The following is a 27,356-nucleotide window of genomic DNA, read 5'->3' on the forward strand; positions in this document are numbered from 1 at the left end:
CAGCCACCATGGATGGCCTCATGCAACCTGACTCGTGGAGCCTGAGATTAACCCTCACTACCAGGAACAACGCACATACCAGAAATTAATTACCAAGCAAATAAAACTCTATTATTTCAATCCCATCCCCTGCTCCACGTGCTCCAGCCTGAGAAGGCAGAGGGTCCCCTGCTCTCCAAGCCCCACACCACACATCCAAACACCCCCAATCCAGGGAGAGCCTGAAGTCCAAGCTCATACCCAGATCTACATGCTTGGGGGGGTTGAACCTCAACTGCGGGCAAGCTCTCACGAAAAAAAAAAAAAAGGAATAAGAGGAATTAAGGAAAATTACACACCATCTACTTGAGTAAAAGGTTTATTGCCCCCGTGCTCTTAGGGAATAGGAGTGGCAGGGGAATGAGTCCCGTACACACCAGCAGCAGAAGGAATGAAAGGACAGGGCAGGGGCAGAGGTGCTTTGTCTCAACATCTTTAGCTTGAAGGAAATGGTGCTGGCAGTGACTTTGCCTTTTCCTCCCTGGCAACTGAAAAGGAAAAGAAGAAAGCAAAATTAGTCATCGCAGAACAGCGACCAGCAGGAGAGAGGAGCAAGCGAGGAGCCGTGGGAAGTGGCAGGACAAGGGGGGATGGCTTCCCACTGAAAGAGAGTAGGTTTGGATTAGATATTAGGAAAAAGTTCTTCCCTGTGAGGGTGGTGAGGCCCTGGCACAGGTTACCTAGAGAAGTTGTGGCTGCCTCATCCCTGCAAGTGTGGGCCATGCAGACAAAGAAATGACCACAGAAATTACATGTTTTCTTTGAGCAAACCTGTAATTGTTCCTATTCCACTCATCAGGGGACTGCTTCTACCTTTGAGCAATATTCTATGGAAGTGTTGGACCAAGGGTTGTCTCTGGAGAAGAGCAGCTGAAGCAGCAGCAGCAGCAGCAGTCCAGCCTGCTGGCCCAACAAACCATCTCACCTTTCTGTGGGTTTCCCCCACCGCCCCAGTTGTGAGATTTATTACAAGAATTTGCAGTGGTCTGGGAGACACTGTGAGTGTTGGCCACGCTCCCAAAAGCTGAGGAATTGCTGAATTGAGAATTGCTTTGGCTGCTTAATCTCAGCAGCTAGGGATGCTGAACAAGGCAGCAGGGTTTGGGTTTACTTTTAATCACCGCTCAGAGCATGCTGCTCTAGTAAACAAACACAAAAAACCAATTCTTGTTTCTTCTTTATATTCTTTTCCCATATACAGCCTGAGATGTCTGAGCCGAAGACAGTAAATGGCCCCATCACACTGCTTTTACTGACTCACTTCTCAAGCATAAACAACTTCAAATAGCACATGAACCCCTCAGAATACCTGTCTCTATGAAACAGCCTCCATCTGCTTACAGACACATAATAATGCTCTCATCAAGGCTACAATCACTGAATGGTTTGGGTTGGAAGGGACCTTAAATCTCATCTCATTCCAAACCCCTGCTATGGGCAGGGACACCTTCCACGTGTCCAGGTTGCTCCAAGTCCTGTCCATCCTTGCCTTGGACAATTCCAGGGATCCAGGGGCAGCCACAGCTGCTCTGGGCACCCTGTGCCAGGGCCTCAGCACTTTCAATTAGGGGAATTCTCAGCCAGTCCGGCCTTCCTTGCTGGCTCCAGAGCTCTCAGGGTACCTGTGAGAAGCAAATCCTGGAGATGCAGAGCAAGTTCAATGCTGCAGCACCGACTGTAACTCTGCTGCTCATCAGTGACCACTAAAAATCCACCCAGATGAAGCAGGAGAAGGATCTGGGACATCTCTCTGTGTAATTGGGGAACACTTGCCAAGACCCACAGTACCATCATCGCTATCAGAGCCAATTTGGATGCTGCTTCTAAGTCAGATTTCTCCCTTCTGCAAGGCTGAGATGGAGAACAGGTAGAGGCTGACAGCCCTTATGGACATGCCTGGATTTGAAGCAGGAAAATACTGGGTGTATGGATCAACTGCCAGACTCCACATTATCTCCTACCACCTCCCCTGTATGGATAAATACTTTAAGACTGCAGAACCCTCACGTGAAGCCCAGCAAAATGATCACTCAGAACCTTCCAAAAATTGAAATTATCTCCCTGAACTCAGCAGGCAGTATTAAAAGAACTTCAGGTGCTTTTGGTGCCTGTGCCCACACAGGGTGACACACGTGCCTGCTGCCACCTGCACACTCTGCACTGTTTGCAGTAGACCAAAGTACTTTGGCTCTTGGGCAGGCTCTGGGGGTTCATTCCTCAGCTGAGAAATGGCTTTCAAAGAGCTCCTGGGCTCCTGAAAGATGAACCTGGAGCCTTTATTGATCCTCCTAGCGACCAAAAGACACTTTTCCTGCTGTTTGTCCATCCGTTGCCATCAACACGGGCAAGGGGAAGGCAGGGTGGAGGGAGGGAAGGAGCTCCAGGGCCAGGAAACCTTTGCCCACACTGCCATCTCCGTGTCTGCGTGAATTTCCGAGCCCTGCACCTTCCATAAATCTCTTTAAGGAAGGAGCAGCCAAACATCTGTGAGTTGTCTGAATTAGTGTGAGTTTGGCAGACGGAACAGCAAACTCGCATCGCCCCGCAGCCTTCGCGTTCCTTGTTTTCCTCGGGTTCATTAAATACACAACAATCTGTTACCAGAAGACGGCTCCTACGTGCAGGGGCTGCCAAGGAGCTGGGTTTGATGGCTCTGGTGGAGATGGGGGAATGTGTGACGAGCGGGGGGGGGGCTCTTCTTGGTGCAGCAGGGCAAGGAGAGGACGGGCTGCACTCACCCTGCCTCCCCCAGCCAGCATCCACCATGTGGCACAGGTTATCTCTGATGTCAGAGCCATCCTGGAGGTGATTTTGGGAAGCTTCGAGGGGAACAGAGCAGAACAAGCAGGAGGAGATGCCTACAACAGCCAAGGACGTCATCCTGCAGCATCATCCCATCAATCCAGATGGAGAAACCCAGGCTCTGCCAGGGTTATTCACACCCGTGAGCAGAGCCCTGGGCAGGGGGCATCCCTGATCCTGAGCAAACTGGGGGGTTCCCACTGCTGCTGGGCAGCACGAGGCCCAGGCATGCAGAGAAGGCACTGCCAGCACCCAGCCACAGGCAGGCTGGGCTGATGCTGTGATGGGGAGCAGCACAGGAGGCTTTGCCTTCCCTCAAAGGAAGTCTTTCGCTACGAGGGAATAGTCAAAGCAAACACCCACTCACCATGTTTACCCGCCTAAATCAAAGCCAAAGCAGCACTGAAACGTGCCCGACAGCATTTCCACAGAGTCATTCATGGAGAGTTTGCACTTGGCTTTTAGCTGGTGTTTTTAATATCGCAGGCAGACGCTTGCGAGGCTGGAATAATACGGAATCTGTTGCTGTAACACGCTCTCGGCTCCTGCGAGGTGTCAGCAGCACGTAGAGCCCAAACCTTCTGCAGGTTTGGCTCCATCAGGGGGTCCCTGAGGGCCAGCAGTGAGATGCTTCCCATGCTGGAACAGCTCCAGCAAGGCCGAGGTACCACTGCCCCAAAGCAAGGTACCCCACCAGGGGATTGCCCAGCAGGAGAAGTAACACCCACAGAGGACAGTTTTCCCAGAACTCGGATGTTTTTTCCCTGGAGATGCCTCTGATTCCCATGGAGTAAGGCAGGATGAGCTCCACTGTAGCTTAGCAGCTATAAAATCTCAGATTTTGCAGCCTGTCTCGGAGGCGAGGAAAATTTTTAAAAAGTAAGTGGAAATGCAAACAGCCCCTGGTTTTATTTGAGCTGGCAGGAACACAGTCCTGCCCTGCACTCCTCAAGCTCATTTATGACAGCATGAATAAGCAGTAATAAAGGGGAAAAAGAAATTAAAAATCTGCATTTTCCACCCATAGGTTTCCATCTCTGGATAGTCTCCATATATTCCTCTTTCTCTCATGCCACAGGTGAAAATAAAGAGAGAAACAGATTCCCCTGTGCCACAGAAAGGGGAAGCCCAAAGGACAGATGGGTTGGCCTCAGCACCAGCGTGGTGTGAACCACAAAGCCCACTCCTGGAACAGCATCCCGAGGAGAACTGACCTAAATGCTGCATCCCATCCCAGCTCCAAAGCTGCCAGGAAGGGAACCATGCCAGGTATTCTGTCAGTGCACAAACATGAATGATTGCCCAGGACAAATAGGGCAGCAAAAAGGTCCACCTTCATCACACGGAAAAAACATGTATCAACTTGCAACCCTAATGAGCGAAGGAATTAATGAATCCTGGAATTTGTAAACTATTATAAAGTCCCTAAAATAATGCCAGCACCTTAAATGAATGAGATTGCGAGTTAAACAGCAGGTTCTGTTAGAAAACAAAATAGAGGGGGTTTTATAGATACTAAGGACAATAAGAAGCTGCACTGACAACAACAGAAAGAATGGTGGAAATATTAGTCATGATGCAGAAAAGGAAGAAATAGACAATATAAACATTACTGTCCTGAGCAGAAAGGAAAACGACACAGTCACATTTGTCAGGAATAACCTGGGATGATATTAAACAGCAGGCACTAAATATAGATCCTTCTTAAACAACAGCTCCAGATAAATTTACACCTTTAGTTTTATAAGATCGTGCCAAAAAGTCTTGTGAGCCATCACCACTGATGGTCCCTGGGGACATGCACAAGCCAGCCTGGTAAATGTGGTGGGTGAGACCTCGAGCCCAGCAAGGCTCTGGTTTCAGTGCAAGGTCAGGGAGTCAGGAATCACAATTACACCACCAAGCAAAGAGTTCTCCCCTTACCTGAAGCCCTTGTGCAGGTGAAAGGGAGTGCTGGTATAACACACCTCATTAAAGGGCACAGAAGTGGATGACAGCTACTGATAACACTTTACTGGCACACCTCAAACAGACCTGCAAGTAACTGGTGACACTGGTTGCAACAGAAACTACACTGCCACCCTATGCCATGCAATATTTCTGGCAGAAATTGGGGAGGAAACAGGAAAACCAGTGCTGTGTAAGTGACTCGAGACCAGCAAAGTGCTAAATACAGAGAACAAAGTGGTAATGCAGAACGGAGAGAAGCAAGCAGCACAGTTGGTTACAGAGATGTCAAGATACAACCTAAAAAACTAAATTGCTAAAAAGCCACTCACCTCAAAGGCAGGGGCAAGTGCCCAGGCTCCTGCATGGTGCAGTAGATTATCCAGGCATGCAGGGATATGTCCACAGGCTGGATAAATTTGGGGTCTCCAGGAGGAGAAGGGATGGGACAGCCTCTGTGCTCTGCACTCCACGCCCTCTGTGGGCACCTGGAGCCTCCTCCCACCTCTGACCAACGTCTGGAGGGGACTCCAGGAGTAACTGGGGGACTTCAAGACTCAGGTACAGTACAAGAACGTGGAGTGGCAACTACTGAGAATGACCTGGCTGCCTCAGAGAGGGCAGGAGAAGCTGAGCAGGTCCCTTGGAGGGAGCAGACCAGCAGTGGGACACCTCCCAGCACGGCAGGAAGCTGGAGCTATGCAGATCCAGAGCAAGGGCAAAGTGCATTTTTTTCCTGGACAACACAGACAATAATCATTGCAATAAACTACAGCACCACAAATGACTGCATGAGGCTCTCAGCCAGCACTACAGCTTTATCTCTGCACTGGGGGCCTTTCTAAACAACACTGAATCATAGAATCATTAGGGTGGTAAAGACCTTTAAGATCACTGAGTCCATGCTCTAGCAAGAATTAACTCGGAAAATCACTAAAAATGGTGATACACAGAGCAGCCCCAGAAGCAGGGCTCTCCTGGCTTGCTGCCCTACACCCCGAGTGAGCTGCTGCATCCCAAGTGAGCTGATTCAGCCCCCGTGTCCCGGGGTGGGATGTGCAGGGATCAGGAGGGTGAACTGGCAGAGCAGCTCCTCCACAGGCTGGCCAGGCTCTTGTCCAGCCCCTCTGAAGCTGCCACCTTTATGGTGTATCATGGGGTTCACAAGAGAGGCACAGGGAGGGCATGGACAGCACAACCCATCACACTGCAGAGCTGGGACTTTTAAATTAAGTTTCAAATGCATCTGAAACCTCCACGGGAAAAGAAATTTCTATCAACAGCACAAACCACGCGCAACCGAAAACGTGGGTGAGAGTTTCTAAATGAAACATTCACATTTTGGCAATGTACATCTTCATTAACCACAATGCTTTCACTCTGAGAAGTGCCATCCATTGCACTTCATTTCATTTATAATACAGCTGATAATCCAATAATCACAGAATGGTCTGGACTGGAAGGGACCTTAAAGAGCATCTCATTCTAACCCCCTGCCATGGGCAGGGACACATGCCACCACACCAGGTTCCTCCAAGCCCTGTCCAACCTGTCCCTGAACACTTCCAGAGATCCAGAGGCTGCCACAGCTTTTCAAGGCTTTTCTTTTTTTCTGTTTTTCTGAGTTAACAGAGAGTCTACAAACCCAAAAATGGGTATTTTTAATGCTTTCTGTATCTTTATAATTATAATGGCTCTTCAGCTTTGGCACACAATTGTAGCTTTTGGCACCTAGATCATAATATTAAAACTTGTCCTTTCAAAAATATTATACAATATTCATTTGTACCAGCTGGGACAAAAAAACCCCAAAGCACTTGGTAACAGGGATAATAATATATACACTTGAAGTAATTTCATAGCATTGACAACTATTGCCCAGCACTCCAGAAGGCTTCTCTCAGTGAGGTTAAAGCAAGCACAGAAACACAAAAATCTCAGTTATTGTGACTTTCCCACATCGCTTGAAACGAGAAATGACCAGCTCCACCTGGCCTAACTGTGCTGCCAGGCTGTCCTAACCAGAGAAGACCAATTGTCTGCATTAATTCATTTTCCTTATAATTAACATTTCCCCTTGGTGCAGAATATTGATGATGGCACTTGTGCAACTGGGGCAGATGAGCACGAAGGCTCGTCTGGGGTCGCTTCAAGAGTCACCATACGGTAAAAGACAAAAAAAAAAATACCTTAAATGCAAATAAGTAACACACTTTAACTCATCCCCTTGGCTTTAGGAGCAGGATGAGGGGTGAGTCTCCTGACCCCCTGGTCCAGAGCAGTTGCTGAGACCAAAGCACCTCGGCAGCCACATCCCTGTGCACCACCACCTCCCCAAGCCCTGCTCCTCCTCAGCCATCCAAAGGACTCCTGGTCCTTCCTTTCGGGGGCTGCTTTTGAGCAGAGAGAGGGAGAGCAGGTTTTCCAGCTGCTGGATCAAAGCTTGCCAGATCCCATTTTTTACAAACCCTAGGAGACGTAAGGATTTGTAAGCACAAAAAGTCAAACTCCTCTTTCACCACGGTCCCGTACCTACCGCACAGCCAGCCCCGAGCCCTGGCTGCTGAAAGCAAAAGCTGTGGCCAGGAGCCACAAATATAGGGAATGATGTAGCCCAAGGGATGCTTCAAATGGACTACAGAGGAGTGACACCAATGATGCTGCTATATTTAATCCTCTAAAAGCAAAAACCATGACCAAGTCTCCCTTGGGTACCCTTTTAGGGGGAGGTACAGAAACTCAATGCACCAGAACAGATTTTTTTGCACTCACTCAAACAGTTCTTAAAATATTACCCAAATGAAGTGATTACTGAGCCAAACTGGCCTGGTACTTCCCACCCATCCATGCAGGGACCCACAGCATGCAGTGCTGGGAGCAGCCACACTTCACACAGGGTTTGGTGCTGCTCCTTCAGGTCAGTCGAATGCAGTTTACTCCTCCCTGCATTTCAAAGAAACTTCTAACATCCCAAATCTTATTTATCTTACATAGCATATGTCAGATCCACAAGATGCAATATTACACATATCCAACGCCACAGGCTACAAAACTCATGGATAAACCACCTGAAGCCAGGAGAAATTCTGCCTGGAAATTAAGTGCACCACCACACTTCTTAATTTTCAATCCCCACCCTAGCTGTTGATGACTGAAGACCCACACATCCACAGCCTGTACTGAGATGCATCATCCCAGAGAGGTTTCAGAAACAGGCTCTTGACTGGGAATTTTTGTCTCTCTAAAGGCAGCCGACTCAGAAAAGTTTGGAAAAACAAAATAGCCCATGGATCTGCTCCCTACAGCTCCCTGTAGCACAACCACGTTCTGCATTGCTGCTCTACAGAAATCGCTGGGTCAGAGGCAGCCAGGCTGCAGCTGTGGGTGCAGAGTGTGACCTTGGAGAATTCCTTTTTCACAATTACAACACGGCCACTGCTCGTAGGGAGACTTGTGGGCAGAACCAGAGCTCCAGGGCTCAGGTCTGCCAGTGTCCTGACTGCGCTTCCAAGGAATTTACAGAAGGTTTCATCCCTAAAGAAAGTGGTGGCACTCATCCCATGACCTGCTGAGGATTGGGGACAGGAGTTTCCCCAGGGGGGAGCAGCCCATAGGCTTCATGACCAGGCAGGCTGGCAGGCACAGAGGAGTAGCATGGTGGAAAATTCTCTCCTCTTTGCCTGATTAGTTTATATTTAGCTCTCTGAGGAGCAGCCTGTTGTTTTGGTGATATTTTTGCCCAGCCCCACAGGGACCCCTGCAATGGGAACTGTGGCTCCCACCACACGTGAGACCCACGGCACTCACAGCCCTCTGCTGCTCGGCAGACCTGCTTTTTTTTTATTTTTTAGTTCTGTTTCCCTGAGTCAGCAGGCTTGCTTCCTCTTCCTCCTCCTCCCGTTTTGGGAGAGAAAGGAGCAGAAAACAGCCAAGAAGAGAGCGTGCTTGAGGAGCTGCAGAGGAGCAACACCCCAGCTCCTCTGCTGCCCTGGTCCCCCATGGCCATGGGAATAAAACTTGTCTTTCTGAAGGTATTTCACTCTAGGAGAGAGTTTTGGGGAGTGCCAATCTGACACGAGGCTCTGCTTGCCCTCTCTCTCCCCTGGGATGAGGAAAGGAGACTCGACCCTGCCAGGCTGAGCTCTCCAAACAACTACGAGCATCTCTGGCACCTCGCCCCATCCCAGCCCGTCGGTCCAAAGTCTGCCCTGCCACAGATTAATGTTCATTAGGACTATTTCCCAGCAGCATCATCACAAACCACGTGACATGGCAGGGGGAAGGAAACAAAACCAAAATCACCCTCTCAGCTTGGAGTAACTCTTTCCCATCTGAGATTTTACAAGGCAAGTGCAAAGCGCCTCCGTCCTGACAAATAAAAGAAAAATTCTGTGCAACATTGTAAGAAAGAAAGAAAAAAAGGAAGAAGAGTCTCAAACCACGCAGCTGCCTGTTGAGAAATCAGAAATCAACCAGCAATAATACATAGACAAGTGGGATAAAGCTCATTCCTCTCCCCACCCATCAGGACACAGCCCAGGGTGTCAGTTCTGCACACAAATACAGGCGTTTTGGCAAAAAGTTGTGTATCTTGTTCTGCCTATAATTTTGCTGAAAGTGAAGCAAGCCTTTGCTACTACTACAAAAAAAAAAAAAAGAATATTGCATATAATTAACCAAAGCAGATTTGGGGATTTTATTGGTATATGTTTGCCTATTTGCATGTGTGCATATTTATACTTGTGTATTTATTTATGCAGGTATCCACAGCTGAAAATTAACCTTCACTGGTGCTGGTTCTGTCCCACAGACTGCTTGATCTTCACATACAAAAATCTGGATCTCACTCGCACAAATCAATTATCCACTGAACTGATTCGCACAGATTTTCTATGCAAAGTTTTGCATTTACAGCAAAAGGCCATCTGCTTTCTATAACCACTGTGGTTCCTGGACACCTCGGCCCTGCGCAGAGCTGGAAGTCACAGAAGTTTCTCTCCTCCCTCCTCTGGGTCAAAGCTGGAAGTGAGAAAGTCTGGAGCCAGGGATCCAGCAGCAAAACCTCCGGCACGCGTGGCCGTGCTCCACGTGGCTGTGCTTGGCAGGGTGTCCTTCCCTGCTCTGAAGTGGAGAGAAGGAAGAAATTCCACGGCAGGTTGTTTTGGCTGGGTTTCCCCCCCCTCACTTTTGGAAGCAAGGAGGCTGAGTGATTCTCCCAGTAAAGTGCCTCCAACTCTAATCCTGCACCCCTGAGCTCAGCCGTGCCAGAGCTGGCTGTGACACACCCACCACCACAAGCATCCTCAGGCTCCACGAGACTCTTGAAAATGAAGAAATAAATCAGAAGCTCACTTCAAACCTGCACTGAGCCACGAGAGGTAAGGACAGACTGCTCTGAAATTCAGGTTTTTTACTATAACTTTAATTAATCTGTTTCATGACCCACCCCAAATATTTTCTCTAGAAACATTATCTACAGTGTTTTGGGGTTTCTTTATTTCTTTTTCCAGACCTCAGCCAAGCCCTGGTAAATATTTCTGCCCACAGCAGAGGCAGGCCAGAGGAATCTGGGCTTTGTGATGGTAGCAGCATCTCCTGTGCTCGGAGATACCCAGCACTGGGCAGAGATGCTCACAGCCCTCCGTGTTTTTACTGGATTATCCCAAAACACTGCTACCTCTGCAATTTGCAAGTAGTTTTTAATCTGTCAAAATAGACTTTTAGTATTGCTTGAGGATTCAAAAGGAAAATATGCACATCTGGTTTCAATCGCCAACTGAAGTTTCGTCTATCAGCCTATTTCATAACAAATTACGCTTACTTTTCACTCCAGAGGATTTCCTAAGGAGGGGATGAGCTGCCAAGGTACACCAGCGTCTGTGGAGACCGCACGGCACCGAGAGGCAGCGGCACAACTCAGTGACAGGCACCGCTCTGGTGCAAACTCTCTGCGTCAAGGAAATTAAAATTATTGGGGAAAAGCCCCTGACCCTGAAATCTCTGCATACACCTCTACGTGAAACCTTCACGTACCTTAGAACCTGATCAACCTGACGTCACTGAATGGAGAAACAAGACTTACAGGCTTTCTAGGACAACCCCACTGCCAGGGCACTTCACACAGCAAGGCGCTGCCGTGTCCCATCGCAGCAGCTTCGGGTGCTGGAGACCCCCCCGGCGGCCACCCTGTCCCCTCTGTCCTGCTGCCCTGAGCTACCTCACACGTGCCAGGAGTGAAACCCGAGGCACGGCACGCTGGGAAGTGTGTGCTGGCCCTGGGTGAGCTGGAGAGCATCTCTGCGGGGATGCTCAGCCACGGCTCCCCTGGGCTGTGAGACCCCGAACCCGGGGAGTTCTGCAGCGAGCCCGACGGCACCCGAGTTTCAGACCCCTGGAGCAGCACTCTCGGCCCGGAGAAAGGAAAGCACGTGTTGATCCTTTCGCAGGAAATCATTCCAGTGGCTAAGGCAGAGGACGGGGAGCGGGTGAGGACCGCTCGCCAAACTCCGGAGAGCCGCCCATCCCCGCACGTCGGGCTCAGCATCCCGCACCCCCCGCCGCTCCGGACACACATCCCACCGCTCCACGCTCCCTCCGGCCGCCCGGGCGGCTCCTCCGCGGTGCCCCCCGCTCACCCCGGGGCGAGGCGAGACCCGACGGCACAAAGGCGGACATCCCCAGCCCGCTGCGCGGGGATGCGGTGGCGGCGGGGGGTACCACCCTCCTATCCCCTCCGAGCCGCCCCGTCCCCGGGCAAGGCGCACTGCCGTCCTTTGTCCGCTCCCCCCCGGCACCCCCCGGGGCTGCACGGCCCCGCTGCGCTCCGGGCATCGCTTACCGAGCGCTTCCCGCGGTGGCGGCGGAGCGGCCCGGCCGGGCCGGCTGTGGGCGCCGCTCCGACCGCGCTCCGCTGCCGCCGCCGCCGCCGTGCTGCGGGCGGGGCGGGCGGAGGGAGGGAGCGAGGAGGAGGAGGAGGAGGAGGAGGAGAAGGAGGAGGAGGAGGAGGAGGAAATGTGCTTGTCACTTCCTGAGCGGAGCCAGCGCCGGCAGAGCCCGGCCCGCACCTGCGGAGCGCCCGCCCCGGGGAGCCGCGCACCGGAGCGCTCGCTGCGAGGGGAGGCGGGGGAGAGCCTGGGCTGCCGCCCCGAATGGGCATCCCCGGGGTTAAACATCGCCAGAAAGAGCGTGCCTGTGAGGGAGGGAAAGTCCAAAAATAATAAAAAAGGGGGATTCGGGCAGAGGTGAGGCTCTGCCCGACGGGGAGCCGGGGCTGGCGCAGGCAGCGCTGCTCCGCCCGCACACGGCCCCGCAGCCCGGGATGCTGCGGGCGCGGCTCGCGTGGGGCTCCGCCGCCCGTTCGGAGGCCGAGAGTGACTCCTGGTGGCACGGCCGGCCCGGAGAGCTGGACTCAACCAGCAGCTCATTGAAGGGTCCCCGCAAGAAGTAGCGATGAAGTTTTGGCACATCACAGATGGGCACCAGGCGCCCCTGCACCCATCAGTGAAGAAAAATCCCACTCCTTAATTTTTCTCAGTTTTTAATGGAATCATTGACTGGCTTGGGTTGGAAAGGACCTTTAAAGAACACGTAGTTTCACACCCCTGCCATAGGCATGGACATCTTCCACTATCCCAGGTTGCTCCAAGCCCTGTCCAACCTGACCTTGGACACATCCAGGGATCCAAGGGCAGCCACAGCTCCTCTGGGCACCCTGTGCCAGGGCCTCACCACCTTCACAGGGAACAATTCCTTCCCAATATTTTATCTAACCCCGCATTCTGTCAGTTTGAAGCTGTTCTCCCTTGTCCTGTCAATCCAGTCCCTTGTCCCAAGTCTCTCCTCAGTTCCCTCGAAGCCTGTTTAGCAGGGAGCCGTGAGTCCTCTGCAGTACTGAGTGTACATCTGCTTGGCCTCACGTGGGAATGGCCTTTAGCAGCTCCGAGCTCTCAGTGACATTTTCCATCCACCCACCAGGCTGCACCGCGCTCAGCACGCGGCTCCTTCCGAGAGCGAGCGTAACGAGCGAACAAGGAAACTACATGACAGCTAAAAGGAAGATTTAGGACTCATTACAAAACAGAGCCCAAACATTAATCTTAAACACATGTGAGCAGACAACACAGATGCCATCAGGAATGAATCTGGGGCTGAATTTCATCCACCCGGCTGGATTGCCGGGCACTGTGCTGGGGATGGCATGTAGGGACAAGTAAGGGACAAGTAAGGGCATGAATGGCAAGAGAAGCTATAGCTGTGAACTCAGCAGTGCTCCTGGTGTCCTGCCCTGCTGCTGCACAGCCCAGGACAACAAATTACTGTCGAGGAAGACTTATCAGTTAGTATTAATGCCGTGGAGAAGTAAGAGGGAATCAAGCAGAAGTAGCAGGCGGATACTTAACAAGGGAGCAGCTCCCACCAACACAGTGGAGGCTGATCTCAACAAAAGTGGCTCCGTGCTCAGTACACATAAAATTAAGCAGGAGTGGCCAGTCTGAGTGGGTGATGAACAGGGAGAAGGGTTTGATGATGTGAAGGGGCTTTTGCATCATGTTCCTCCATCCCACTCAGTATTTGCTTTTCTTATCACGTGTTGAGACTGGTAGCAATAAAACACTTGCTAACTCCTTTTCCAGAACTTCGGGAATCAAGTCTGAAAATGTTTTTTTATGGTTTCCCAGTGGAATATTTCAGCAATAAAGCTCAGAGCGTAATTGAATCCATTCCCGTGGCAGCCTTGGGCTCCAAGACTCAAGCAGAAAGTTGTTTTCTGTCTGCTTCTGCAGCTCACTCCAAACCCAGCATTTTCTTCCTCTCATCCTCTGTGCTTCCCAACAGATGAGTTGGCTGTGGAGAATTCCCAGCACGTGTGAAAGCCTGTTGCTGAAGTACAAAGCTCTTTTCCACAAACAGTATTTTCAATAATATTGTTCAAGTAACTGGCTGCCCATAGGCCCTTGTTCTGGACAGTGCTTTTTTCCCTTTGTCAGAAGTGGGGGAAAAAAAGAAATAGAAATAGCTTTCAAGCTTTAAAGAACTGGCCAAGACAGTTTAGTCTTCATGAACAGAAAATTAATTCAGTTCATTTGTGAGCTGATTTAATTTGTGTTTTTGTCTCAGATGTCAGTGCCTTTGCTACCCACTGACTGGGAATCTTCCTGATGGGGATGGAAACTGTGGATAGGAAAAAATCTAATGATCCCCACGGTCCTTCTGAAGTGATTCTGGGGTCCAAGTCATTAAGACATGTCAATGTAGCAGTGCTAAGCCCTGTGGATAGACAGCATTTCCTTCACTTCCAGTACACAGGATCTGGCTGCAGTTACAGCCTTCTTTCCATGTATCCTTTCCAACGCTTCGCTGTCTGATCCAGTTTGTTGTTATTCAAGTCATATGCACCAAGGTTACCAATAATTCCAGAAGTTTGTCCCTTTCACAAGGACTCTGCACTGTCCTTCTGAGCACCTGAGCCATCCCAGTTATTTATTATCCTTCTGCTTCTCCTGCCAGGCAAAGGACACAGGTAAGGGGCTTGCCCAGGGCCAGGGAGTCAGAGTGTCCCAGCCACAGGCATGTCCCAGTCACCCAGCTGTGCTGGGTACCACGTACTCACTTTGGCTCCAGGAACACAAAATGGAGACCAGCTTCAGAGCTGCTCTCCAGTGTCAGGGGAAATCCTCAAATTCACAAATCCTAACAACAGCAAGCATAAGTATTTTTAACAAATATTTCATGCCCAGGGAATAAGCATATCTCTGTAATATGATCAATGTGCTCTGTGTCAGAAAGTACCTGAATGACAGGTACTTCACCTAAACAGGTGAAGCATTGCTGTGCAGAGGGTTGAGATGAGGAGTGTAGTTCTTACTACATTTGGCATGCAATGGGATTTCCACCAAACTTAAAAATCCCTTTTTTTATGTTACAGGCCATTTGTCACAGACATGCAACCGTTTTGTGTTTGATGCCTCCCTCCCTCCTTGGCAGAGGGTGTGCCACCTGATCTGGGTGCCCCAGACTGAGAGCAATGGAAACATTGATGGATAAAATAAATAGGCCATGAAATACATATGTGAGCTTTTCTCTCACCTGAATGTGCTTGCCACTTTGTCAGCCACATTTGGGTCTGAACTGGTTTAAAATAAGCCCAGAGTTATTTGTCCATCATCCACAAAGCCCCGAGGCAGCTGCAGACATGCCCCAAAGCATCACCCTACCTTGGATAAGCAGCAGTGCAGCACCCATGGAGTTGAGGAGCCCTGGGGTAGGACAGCAACCAGCAAGGCTAATTACTACTGAAAATTGGAGTGAAAGATCCTTCAGCTCTCAGCCCTACCAACAGCTAAAATTTCTTGATACATGCACACTCCTCACCTCTACTTTACATGACACTGTCCATGCATTCCTGGCTGCTGCAGTGACTGTGCTGAGGTTTGTGTCTGTTCCCTCACTGAACTCTGTTAGCTCTGGTTCTCCAGCACGGGCTCATGCACTTGTGATTACCCAGAATTTATGTGTTACCTGGCAGCAGCTGGTTTGCCTGACAGCACTCAGCTTAATTTCCAGTAACGCAGAAATGGGCTCATTTCAAGTTATACTGTTACCTAACAAATGGAAATTAAGCCACAGGTTGGCTTTTCCCTTATTTGTGTTAAACAAAACACGCCAGCGTTCCTTTTCCTCCTTTGTCTGGAGGCTATAACACCTCATCCCCTTTCACTGAAAGCCCTTGGTAGCCATTAATTGCTCCTCAATTTAGCTGCCACCACAAGGGTTAGGTCATGCTCAATCTACTTGCAGCCAAAGCATGGGATAGAGGCATGCACCACCCATTCAGCCAGAGCAGGTAATGCTGTGCAGAGCAGCCTCCCCCTCCCCTTATCCCAGAAAACGCAGCAAGCAACAAGAATTCAAAGGCAGATCTCCTTTAGGCTTTGCAAAGCCCTGGCCCAATTATTTTCTTTGTGCTCTCCACGTATTTTACAGGAGATGAATCCATATATTAAAAGGCTTGGAGGGCCTATAAAATAAAGCAGTTATTGTTGTAGCAAGCCATGTTCTCCACATCTAGGCATGCCAAGATCAGGGAAGCAATCCTAGTGCCAAAACACTGAAAATTTTGCTGTATCTTGCTAAATACCACACTTAAAGATTTTGTCTGGTATGAAATAACATAAAATTTGGCAGTCTTATACCAGGCACCCTGGCTCACAGCAGAACAGACATAGCAGAGTGTATGCACAGGCAGATTTTCCTCACAATGGCTGCAGCGCTGCCAGTGCATTCCTGGAATGTACAAATACATGGAAGCCACTGTCAGCGATGAAGAGAAGCATGCTGTGCCTAATGCACCAGAAAAACTATTCAAGAACTCATCCTTACATAAAAATAACTCCAAAGAGGCTGTGTCAGCTCAGCTTTGTCACTTTGCAGGTATCTGCTGTGTCCTGCACACCTGGCCTCACCCTGCACTCCTGGGTACAAATCCAGTGGTTCTAAGTGAGGGATTTCAGTTCATCCCCTCATTTGCCCATTCATTTGACTCTTTGGGCTCACAGATTTCACAGCCAGTGCAGAACTGAAATATTTTAGATGCAAATTGTATGAGAGAACGTTTTTTGCTCTCCAGAGAATCACACCTGAGATCTGTGTGGTGGGACATGCACTTCTTCACCCAGGTATAATGAGCTCTGCAGTAAACAGCAAGTGCAGGTTTAAAAACCCCAATATCTGAAAGTTCCTTTTTAATGTTGGTTGGAAAAGTACAAAGTAACAAAAAAACCCCAAAAAAACCAAAAAAACCAAAACAAACAAACAAACAAACAAAACCACACCAATCCTGGATCTCCTTTGTTACAGGTGTTAAATACCTCAAATCCTATGATACAATCAAGGCAGGTGGCTATTCCCAGATTTCAGAAATGGTGTTGCAACAGTGGGTTTGAATTCAAGGTGAGCCCATAATACAAACAGCTATTTCAGCCTCAGTAATGAGCTTTGCAATGATGCCCTCAATAATGATTTGCAGGAATATTCTCCCAATGGGACAGAGAGCCTGTAATCACATGCTGCATCACTGCTGGCCCTGCCTGGAAAAGCAGCTGCCATAATCCTGTTGGTGTTTCTGACGTAGCCCAACAGCTCTTAAAAAAACCAGTTGGAGCTCCCAGAAATTCTTCATGTTACACCCCTAAATTATACTGATTTCCAAGAACAGAATATTAATTTCTTATCTTCTAAGCCTTCAAGGAAGAAAAATCAACCTTTATAAAAACAGCCTATGGACAGCACTGCAGGTCAGGCTGGGGAGGGTTTGGAGTAACTTGGTTTAGTGGAAAGTGTCCCTGCCCATGGTAGGGGGTTGGAATGAGACGGTTTTTAAAGTCCATTCCAACCCAAATTATTCTGGGATTCTATGATTATTCCTGCTCCTTAAGGACCATCAAATGAACGTGCCTCTCTTGCAGAAAGCAAGCTGGTCACCAAAAAGCAAGTCAAGGAGTAAGGAAACATTATCCTTCCCTCTGAATTTTCTGTGCTCAATCAGTTGTGCCAGGATTTTCACGTCTGGCATTTCTCACTTTTTAATCCCTATAAAAATGATTATAGGAGTACTTATTTCAAGGAAGTACTGTGATGCTGAAAGGGCAAAGGCTTTCTGTCTTGAGAACCCATTTACCTCACACTCTAGCAGAGTCCCATGTGTAGAAACCCTCCTAGAACAGACATTTCAAATCAATAATTATTTCATTAATATTGCTTGTTCACCTCTCTCAGATATTTCATCCTGACAGTTCAGTTCTGTGCTAAGCCCCATAAAATTCCAGCTTAAAATGCTCCAAGCTCCTTCAGTAGCACAAACCCTGCAATGAATTCAATGGCCTCTCCCAATAAATGCCCCAAAAGAGAATCCCTAAACACAGTTTTCTTGGCAATGGGAGGCATCAGGAGCCAGGTTTGAGCTGTGCCAAGCACAGATGTTGGTGGAGGTGCTTTGTTTGGGCTTAGGCACTAAAAGCCATCCTCAGTCTCCCAGGAATAAAAGGTCAGTCCTGAGACAATTTCATCCTTCAGCATGCTGTCAACGAAGCAGGGAACACAAACCCTTTCTGTTCTGCCCACGTTCTATGCAAAACAACTCCAGGAAGGTTTGCCAACTCCACTGCATCATCCAGCCTAAACTCGGTCCTGCAGGAACAGCCTGTGGGCTCAGCCACCTCTGGGATCCATGCAAGATGCTAGTTTTACTACCCACAAACCTCATATTTGATAGTGAAATCACAGACAGCTTTCAGATAGCAAAACAATAGGAGTGAAATGTGTTTCAAATGCTGCATTTATTCTCCTGCATTTTGTCTGGTGCTGCAGCTGGAACCAAGAGTCACACAACTCTTGGTAGCCATGAAGATTCCAGCCTTCAGGAGCTATCATGGAGCACTCCCCCAACTTCCAGCAAAGGCCTGCTCCTCCTAAATCATTGCCTATTCCTCTGCCTCTTTTCCTAAGTTTTTTTCATTGAAATACATCAACATTTAGAGATCACATCATCAAGAACTTCCCACCAACATGAACTGCCCCAAATCAAGGACAGTCTTGGACAAGTCATTTCCAAATCCTTGTAGACAAAAATACCCCACTGCCTAAGTCAGTATTTGAGCAGCTACCTAGATCCATTATCCAGAAAATGCCAGGTTTCCAACAGAGCCGATTTTAAATAGTAAGCCTTTGGTTACTGTTGCCTCAAATAAAGCTCCTAAAACATGTTTTACAAGCATTTTTCTGCTCTCCAGTGACACCTGGAAGTGCTTGGGACTGAAGGAATATGTAAACTGCAGATCAGATGCAGAAATCCTTATTTTTAGGCAATTTTAAGAAGCTTATTTCTTAGCTTTACAAGTTATATAAAAATGCTACCCAGAGAATAAAAACTAATAATAATCAACTCTGTGAAGAGGAGAAAACAATCCCTGCCTGACCCTTACATATCTTGTGGAGTAGGAATCCATGGTTAAATTCCAACTAATTGATTAAAAGAAAATCCATGACAATCCTGATTTTATTTTCATCCCATGATTAAATACACATCATGCCTTCATTAGCAGAAATTACAGATGGGAATAAAACAGATGCCCAAAACACATCCTGCCAGAGTCCTTGAAAATTAAAATTTCCTTGTATTAACTCTACCTGATGCCAAAAATGTCACAGGCTTTTTACTGAGGCTGTTATCAGTAGTGTACTTTGAATCCTTTGTAATACTATACTAAAAAAATCCTCTGTTTGGATTGCCAGTTACATTTCCTAGCATTCCAGCTGGCTGCTGTGCAGGGGCAGAACACAGGCCTACAACAGTTACCCAAATGGAAATGTAAATGGTAAATGGTAAATGGTAATGTAATGGTAATGTAAAGCCCTTGGTTTTGGCACTCAGGTCAGAACCCAAGTCTGACCAAATATGCAAAGAATTATTCTGGGACTGAATTTTTTCAGCACTGCTGATAAACCATTCTTCCAATTGAACACATTTCATTTTGCAAAATCATGCAGCAGTAGGATTTCTACCTTGAAGACATCAATAGATGGATCACGAAGGGAGGACTCACCACTGTGCAAAATAATGCCTTGATGCCTATCCTGGGAAAGAACTGGAAGTATTTATTGACCCTTAAAAAATCTCCTGAGCCCTGGGAATGAGGAGAAGCAATTCCCTGATAAGCAAACATGACCTTGCCTGTGAAACAAAACCTGATTGCCTAAGAGGGACTCCTTGATGTTTGAAAGAATAAGTTTATTGTCACCTGCAAATGTGTTTGTCGAGGCATGAAGAAATCTCATTTTCCTGCCTTTCAAGCAACAGCAATATTCTGAGGTTACAAAACAGAAGAAATGAAAGCAATGAAATTGAGTAAAAGGGTTGCACACTGAAGTTTAAAAAATACATATAAAAAAGGAACAAGGAATGGATAGTTATGCTTTGAATTCTTTTGGATTTATGCAGCTAAAATCCATCCTGAGAAATTCACTGGGAAACTTCTTATCATTGTGGCTCTAAAGACATTCCTGTAGAGGAGGTTAATAATGAAGGAGGAATATGTCACACACCAGAGGCTGCAACATCACACCTTTATGTATTCATGAGACCAGGGAAAGGAACTGACCAGGCATGAACACACTCAGGAAAGGGAGACTTAAAAACACTCCCTCTGTGGGAAAAGAGCTGAGCTACTTCAGAGGAGACACAATTATGCTGAGAACCTCAGAAAATCTGAATTTAAAGTACCAACTGGTCCTTTTTTGAAAGTGCTGTGGATTTTGTATTCATTTCCCTCCTTAACAGCTACCCTCATGTTCATTAAAGATCCAGCACTTACATTGCAAAAGCTTGTTCCCTATTCCACTGCACAGAGAAATGAGATTTTTGCATTGCAGGATACCTTTACCTCTATAGATCACTGCTTACCAGCACAGAAATTAAATATCAGATAATCTTTATGTTTCAAACACAAATATCATTCAGTTATATTGGTCTCTGTATTTAGCACATTTGATTTCCCTCTCCCTTACAAACTTGCAGCTTCCCTAAAACAAGTGAGGTTGTAACAAGGACACAATTTATGGGGAAATTATGCAAAACTGAAATGTTTCTACGGCAATGTTTTATAGTCCCTTAGAGCTCCATACATAGTATTTTACTGTGCACTCGAAAAGCATTTATTTACACACGTGTCTGAGGTTTTCTGTCAGGTTTAAAGTTCAGACTTTTCTCATCTAATCTAATTTGCCCAAGATGGATGGCCTCACTTTTTTCCTTTGGAAAACCAATGCTGTTACACTGTTTCCAATTCTTCCTCCAAAGCAAAACTTGGGTGTTGGCAGCTCCTCCAGAATTTCAAATCCTGCCAGACAGAAATTGAAATGCTTTTATTAGAAGGAAGTCGTTTTATTCGCCTCTTGGATAACCCTTTGCAAACCATTCTTTATTCGTCTGGAAAACTTGCAAGTCAGTTAATCTGTGAGTTTATAGGACTGTATTGTTACACTGCACCACTGCTTTATACAGCTGAAACTCTTCCATGGATAATAAAAATCCTAGCTGGCTGACTTGCACAAATTAATGGCAGAAAAGATGAGAACTTGCCAGTAATTTCGGCTCCTCAGAAGGGATGGCTGTTTCAGATCCACACTGAGTTTCAAGCCTCAGGCATGAGATTGAGGAGCTGACTGGCATGTAAAAAAACCCCTCCTAGATGGATCACAGGGGCAGCTGGGGAAGTGATAGAAAAGTCACAGTCTTGCCAGTTCCCCTAAACATGGGTAACAATGTTACCCCAATTTCGGAGCAATCAAAGGGTGAACTGGGTCTAGTAATCAAAGACCCAAAAAGTATCAGCCGGCCACACCCACTGTCCCGGGTAATTAGAGAGAAATTCCCAACCTCCCAAGTGTCAGGAAACCTGTCCTCCCTTGGCACTGGCAAACACAGGAGTTGTAATTCCCGAGGAAAACAGAGGAAAGATAGGCTGGAGCATTTATTAATCACTTTACTTCCTCTAATCCTGATCTGAGAAAGTCAACACACTAACACACGCATTAAAATTCCCTCATGCCTTCCTTCAGCAACCCCACGTTGGCAGAGGGCTCTGTTCAGCTGCTCACCTTCTCTGAACTCGTTCAGCAGCTCCTCCTTGGTCCAGTTGCAAGAGGTGATGAGGAAGAAGCCCTCTGGTTTCAGCACCCTGCACAGGGATCCCACGTACACCTTCCGCTTCCCCACCGCGTCACTGGGGTCGAGGCTTATGGCATCAAAAGTCCCCTTGTCAATGCAAATGTCAAAGCCCGACAGCTCGGCTGAGGGTGCCAGGAAATCTTCTACCTAAACCAGAAGTCTGCAGCTGTGAGAACAATCTTCTACTCGGCAGCTCCTGAATCTTTAATGCAAAGCAAGATTTTAGGATACAAAGCTTCGATCCTGACAGTGGGTGTGCTCAGGGAAGGGTAACTCACAGTGCCACGGCAGCTTCTTTCTTCTCTACACATTGTGTGATGATCTATTTGCTGTAATCTAAAGCTCAAACTAACACACTTGAAGCTCATTCTTTAAATCATTATTTGTACTTTGATCCCTGCCATGTGCCAGGCGCTGCACAAATGCAGAACAGACAGAGACTGCCACAAAGAGATTTTACAGCTGACACACAGGAGCAGAGACATCACACAGGTACAGGAGGGGAGAACAGCACAGCAGAGAGCTCAGAATGGCAGGCAGCCACAGAAACCCAGCGTGCCTGAGGCTGGAAAGGGCCTTTGGAGGTCATCTGCTCCTAGCCCTGCTCCAGCAAGGCCTCTCAACCTTCCAGCTGTTCAGCTACTGCTAGGGATTCTATCACTTAAGAATTTCTTCCTCTACCTCAAGTCTGAAATTCAGAATGTAGCAGCTAAAATACAGAAGTTGCCACTTGGTAAACCACCACTCTGCTCCCTGTTCCAACAAGGGAAATCTCGTTAGCCCTAAGGACTGTTACAAACAAAAACCAAATAAAGACCAAAAATCTTCCCATAAATAGATTTATTTGGGTAGAGTTCTCTCACAAATGAATCTCAAAAGACATCATTCATTTAGTACACTGAGTACATCTGAATATCAATTAGCTCATTTAATCTTGGGCTCAATTGCTTTCTATTTCCTCAATTACCTTTCTCTCAAGACTTACCTTTAATTTAATGTTAGACATCCCTTCTTTCTCTCTTACTTTTTCTGAAAGCTGTATTGCAGAAGGTGAATAATCAATCCCTGTGAGATTCATGTAGCCAGACTTTGCCTAGACAGAAGCAGAAAATCTTAATCAGTGTGCTAGCAATTGTTTTTATCCAGCCAGTACATTCCCTACCTATAATCCATCTCATCTCTCCTCCTCTTAATAACAGGAAAAAAACACAACTCACCTTTTACTTATTTTTATACCTGTTACCATTTCAAGAGGTCAATAGCTGAGTGAGCTGAAATAACTTTATTCTGCCCAAAAACCTCACCCAAAGAACTCGTGACTGAAAGCTGATTTATGTCAAGGGGAAAACTGATGAAAAGTAACACCCTGGAGGGGAACAGGCTCTCTTATCTGCACCAAAAGTAACGTAGAAACCAGGAATTTTCAGTGATGACATGTGACAGATGCTTCAAAATATGCAAAAAAACATCTCTGATGTCATATTGGAGATTGAGCAATTATTTAGTTTATAACCCAAATTTTAAGAGCCAAAAGTTGTAGTAGATTGCACTAGGACAGAAATCCACTGCAAAATAATACATTTTTCTAATTATTCATGCTAATGTCTATTTGAATACAACTATTTGCATGCTGCCAGGTGTCTGTATCAGCAATTTTCAGGCAGGTTATGCACCACATATAATAGCACACAGAGACTTTGTTAATCTAAGTTTGTTGGAGATAAGGATAACTCGGTTTAGGGAACTCAGTGAGATCCCAGCAACCCTTTGGCAAAGCAGGTGGGCTCCTGGCATCAGCTGGAGCTGGGCACGTGGGAGGGGAGCAGGGACACACATCCTTGCTCTGAGGGAGAGGCTGAAGGGACCAGCTTGGGGTAGAAGGTTTAAGCTCAGGGTATCCCATGTGTCAGTGGGTCTGGCAAGATCCAAAGCTGATGGAAGAGCTCCGATTCTCTGGCCAGCTGCAGGCTGTCACAGCAGACACAGGGAGGAGGCTGAGGTTTGGAAAAACACACGGAGTGGTGTTAAGCAACCAGCTGCCTGTCTGCTTGTTCCAGAGGCTGACACCTCAACTGCCAGGAAAACGATGAGGAGTTTCCACAACTGTCCTTCCTCCTTGCAGCAGCCCCCCAGGCCTGAGCTCGGTGCTCACCAGCTGCTCTGAACTGAGGGCTAATTGCAGCTGAACACAAAGACACTGTTGTTTGCATGGGATGGAGAACATTTATTGCTCAGCCTCCTGCCCACGTTCCTCCCCAGAGCAAAGCAGGCTTCCTCAGATGCCTGTGCTGAAGGTTTGGGGGTGGAGGAGTAGTTCCCACAACAGCTCCTCTGTTTGCAAAGGAAAGGCTTGAGTCACTTCAGGGAGTTCCCATTCACTCCTCTAGTCTGGAGGGCAGAGAAGGAAGGTTTAGAGATAAACAACATTAAATGCTGCAGAACCTGTAGGGCCTGACTGTGACAGGAAGGGATCCTCCACTTGTGCCAAACGTGACCACACTGCACCCTGCAGCTGGCCTGCTGCCCTGGAGGTGATTTTATAGCACTCTGCTGCTGCTTCTTGAAGAAGCAGACTGAAGAGCAGGAGCTTGGAACATTATCAGCTCTGCCCTGTGTTTAGGGCTGACACCCCCACTCAGGTAAGCATTATCCACTTCAGAGAAGTTCCACATTACTTATAAAAATAAGAGGAGGCCAGAGCTTTCTGTGGCAGCAAGGTTTCCTAAGAAGATCTGGAATTTTTGGAAGGCAAAAGAATTTTGTCACAAATCCAAGGTACCAGATCCCTGAAGTTCCCAGGGGTAGGACCACAGCCTACTAAACATATAAAAACAGCAAGAGGTGCCACTTATGTAACATTTATGTACCCTCTAGTAGTTCTCTTGCAAAGAGCTGCTACTAATGTCCTCTATGACTGAGTATTTTCCAGTACTGCCATTTCTATCTCATGATGGAATCCAACTCCAGTGGCAGAACAGTCCTACAGTAGCTGCCAAAAGAATTCCAACTTCATTTCCAAGCCTTGCAGCTAACACACAAAAAAAATTCCTTCTACATCAACCAAGCAAGTGAGACCCTGAATTATTTAGCAAAAATAAACAAGGTAATTTTTGAACCCACTTTTCAAGAGGGAACTGGACTGAAAATTTCCTATGAAAGAAACCACAGTCCTGTGAGGTGCTTAATGTAAGGGAGGAGGGTGCTCTCACAGGAGTTAATAGTTTTTAAAAGCTATCAGGCTGTCATTTTCCCATTATAGTATGAAAAATCAGTTTCCCATTTGCAAGTGGAGTCAGTATAAAACTGAAGTCTTACAAATAAGATTTTTCTGTTGGATACTTCAACCAGAGAGCTATCACTGCACTCAACAATCACCATTATCAGGCTAATTTTTCTTAGTCAGATGAGCAATTTCTGTTTTTGCTGACATAAATTCTCCTGTGCCGTGGTGTAGCAGCCAGTCTCCATAAAGACTTTAAAGTCTTATAATACTGAAGTCCATGTTAGAAAAAAAATTCTACTTCAAACATGACTTGGGCTTTCAGTCCTTCCAATTCCTATAGGAAGTCATGGAGCCAATAGGGAATACAAAACAACAGAAGCTGTGAGAATATGACAGCCCCTTTCTTTACCAACTCCTCTGCAGTATTACACCAAAATAAAAATCAATCAAAAATAGGAAAAAAATACTGGAACTCCTGAGCATCTTGTCCATAACAAAAACATCAGAACACTTCAGAACACACCTGATCAGACTTCCCACCCTGACAGAAATGGGCCTTCTTTAAAAGAAGTGTTAACAACTTTTAAAGTTACTTACATAAAAGCCCTTGGGTTTACCTACTTCTTTATGTGGAGTGTTATTATCAGAACTGAGTGCAGAGAAAAGGTTTGGGTTTGTACATGAGGGTATTTTGTGAATTAGTCAACTTCATTTCCTTATCTGGGGGAATTTACACAACAATGGGAAGAAATGCAGTTTTAAATGTGGGGAAACAGGAAAGTAAAGTTAAAACAAGGGATGCTTAGGCTGATTGATTTACAGAAATACTGCAAATTTTGAAGTCTGAAGCATTGACACTTTTTTGTTCCACACAGATTACAGCTCCACACTTATTACAGCCACTTGTGAGAACTGCATTTAAACTGCTCTGATTCTGAATAAAAAATACACAAACTTTGCAAAATACCAACCAATTCAACCAGTAAAACACCATTCCCAGTCCCAATGTCAAGTATAGAGCTGTCAAAGGGGACCTTGTGCTTTTCCAACCACCTGATTATGCGCACCATGCTTTCTTCTCCAAACCTGGAAAAAACAAGGGCTCAGGTAATTAAACCAGAAAAAAATGTGGAAAAGGTACAGCAAGTTTATTTCATCACTCACTCTCTCCAGCTTTTGCAAAGCCCTTTTTACTGTTACTAAAGCAAAAGCTGCCATAGCTCATATTCCATGTTTGTTTTGTTCAGATGAAAATTAATCCCGCAGCCTTAAAATTCACTGAAACAACAACTCTGGGAGGTGAAAGCACCCATGTATTTTAAAAGGAAGCAGCAAGAGCAACTTGTGTAGTTCAACCTGAGCTCAGGCATAAAAAGCACATTTGTCAGTAACATACACCTCAATTACCAGCTCAATTTCTGTGTCCAAGTGCAGCTGAGCAATCTTCAATGCGAAATTGGGCAAGAGAGGAAGTGCTGGTTTCAATGGTAAAACTCCCCATCATTTTGTCAGCAACTTGTCGAATTGCTGGCTGTGGTTTTGCAATGTTGTAAAGAAACAACAGAAACACTTTGCAGGAGTTATTTTGTTTACCAGATTTCCCCGGTATCTCCAATGTCTTGAAAAGTTTGCAGTTCTCTTTCGTATGCAGCATCCCAGCTGGGTCGAGGAGGGAAGAAAGGAGAGGATATCATAATTAATACTGGGAAATATTTAGATTAAAGAGGGATGAGAAGAAAAATTGAAATATTTTGGCTAGATATTTGGCAGAAATTGACTGTGAGGGTGGTGAGGCACTGGTCCTCAGCATAAAAACAACATGATCTTGTGGGAGAGAGTCCAGGGATTCACCGGGACAAAAGGCTCCAGAGCCTCTTCCAGTGCTTTAAGGGGCTCCAAGAGAGCTGGAGGGGGACTTGGGAGAGGGGTGGAGGGGCAGGATACAGGGAATGGCTTCAAACCAACGGAGGGCAGGGCTGGATGGGATTTTGGGCAGGAATTGTTCCCTGGGAGGGTGGGCAGGGCTGGCACAGGGTGCCCAGATTTGCTGTGGCTGCCCCTGGATCCCTGGCAGTGCCCAAGGCCAGGTTGGACATTGGGGTTGGAGCAGCCTGGGACAGTGGGAGGTGTCCCTGCCATGGCAGGGGTGACACTGGATGGGATTTAAGGTCCCTTCCAACCCAAACCATTCCATGATTCTAAAAGAGGATGAGCAGGCTCTATCCTCTGCGTAGCAGTGCCACTTTAAAGAATCACAGATTCTCCAAACAAACAAATAACATATAAACCGGAGACCGGCTTGTGTTGAGAGGGGACTTTAAAGCCCTTTTATTTCCACTCGGCGCGCCGCGGGCAGGGCCACCTTCCACAGCGCGGGCGGCTCCGAGCCCCGTCCCGCCCGTGCCCGCCCCCGCTGGGGCACACCCGGTGCCCTCCCCGTGCCCCGGCACTCACTGCTCCCTGGTGCCCAGCACCGAGGGGCTGAAGGGCTCGTCCCCGGCCAGCGCCATGCCCGGCACGCCCCGGAACCAGCGAGCGCTGCGGGCGGAGCGGCCGCGGCCGCTCCCGAGCGGGAGGACCCGGGCTCGGTGGTGCGGCCGTGAGGGGAGCGCGGCCCGCTCC

General features: G+C 47.4%; 2 protein-coding genes across 5 annotated transcripts in view; both read right to left on the reverse strand.

Annotated features, from left to right (window-relative positions):
* Positions 1 to 11,735, reverse strand: part of FAM53B (family with sequence similarity 53 member B) — a 44,954-nt gene extending 33,219 nt beyond the window's left edge. The window contains exons 1-2 of one of the 4 annotated variants that reach the window (XM_088169427.1): positions 11,627 to 11,731; positions 339 to 527 (exon numbers count right to left, since the gene is read on the reverse strand). The gene's annotated coding sequence lies outside the window, so the exon portion shown is untranslated. Of the gene's footprint in view, positions 1 to 338; positions 6,267 to 11,626 lie in introns of those variants that run through there. The other 3 variants (XM_088169429.1, XM_014879610.2, XM_088169426.1) reach the window with 3 other exon arrangements.
* Positions 11,736 to 18,823: 7,088 nt separating this feature from the next.
* On the reverse strand, positions 18,824 to 27,270 carry EEF1AKMT2 (EEF1A lysine methyltransferase 2). The gene is made up of 6 exons (XM_014879632.2): positions 27,189 to 27,270; positions 26,328 to 26,393; positions 25,706 to 25,820; positions 22,497 to 22,604; positions 21,442 to 21,658; positions 18,824 to 20,681 (listed from the first exon to the last, which is right to left on the reverse strand). Exons 1-6 carry the CDS (start codon positions 27,242 to 27,244, stop codon positions 20,554 to 20,556), a joined length of 690 nt encoding a protein of 229 aa, XP_014735118.2. The 5' UTR covers positions 27,245 to 27,270; the 3' UTR covers positions 18,824 to 20,553.
* Positions 27,271 to 27,356: the final 86 nt, after the last annotated feature.

This window comes from Sturnus vulgaris, chromosome 8, assembly GCF_052056855.1.
Source record: "Sturnus vulgaris isolate bStuVul1 chromosome 8, bStuVul1.hap1, whole genome shotgun sequence".
Lineage (NCBI taxonomy): Eukaryota > Metazoa > Chordata > Aves > Passeriformes > Sturnidae > Sturnus > Sturnus vulgaris.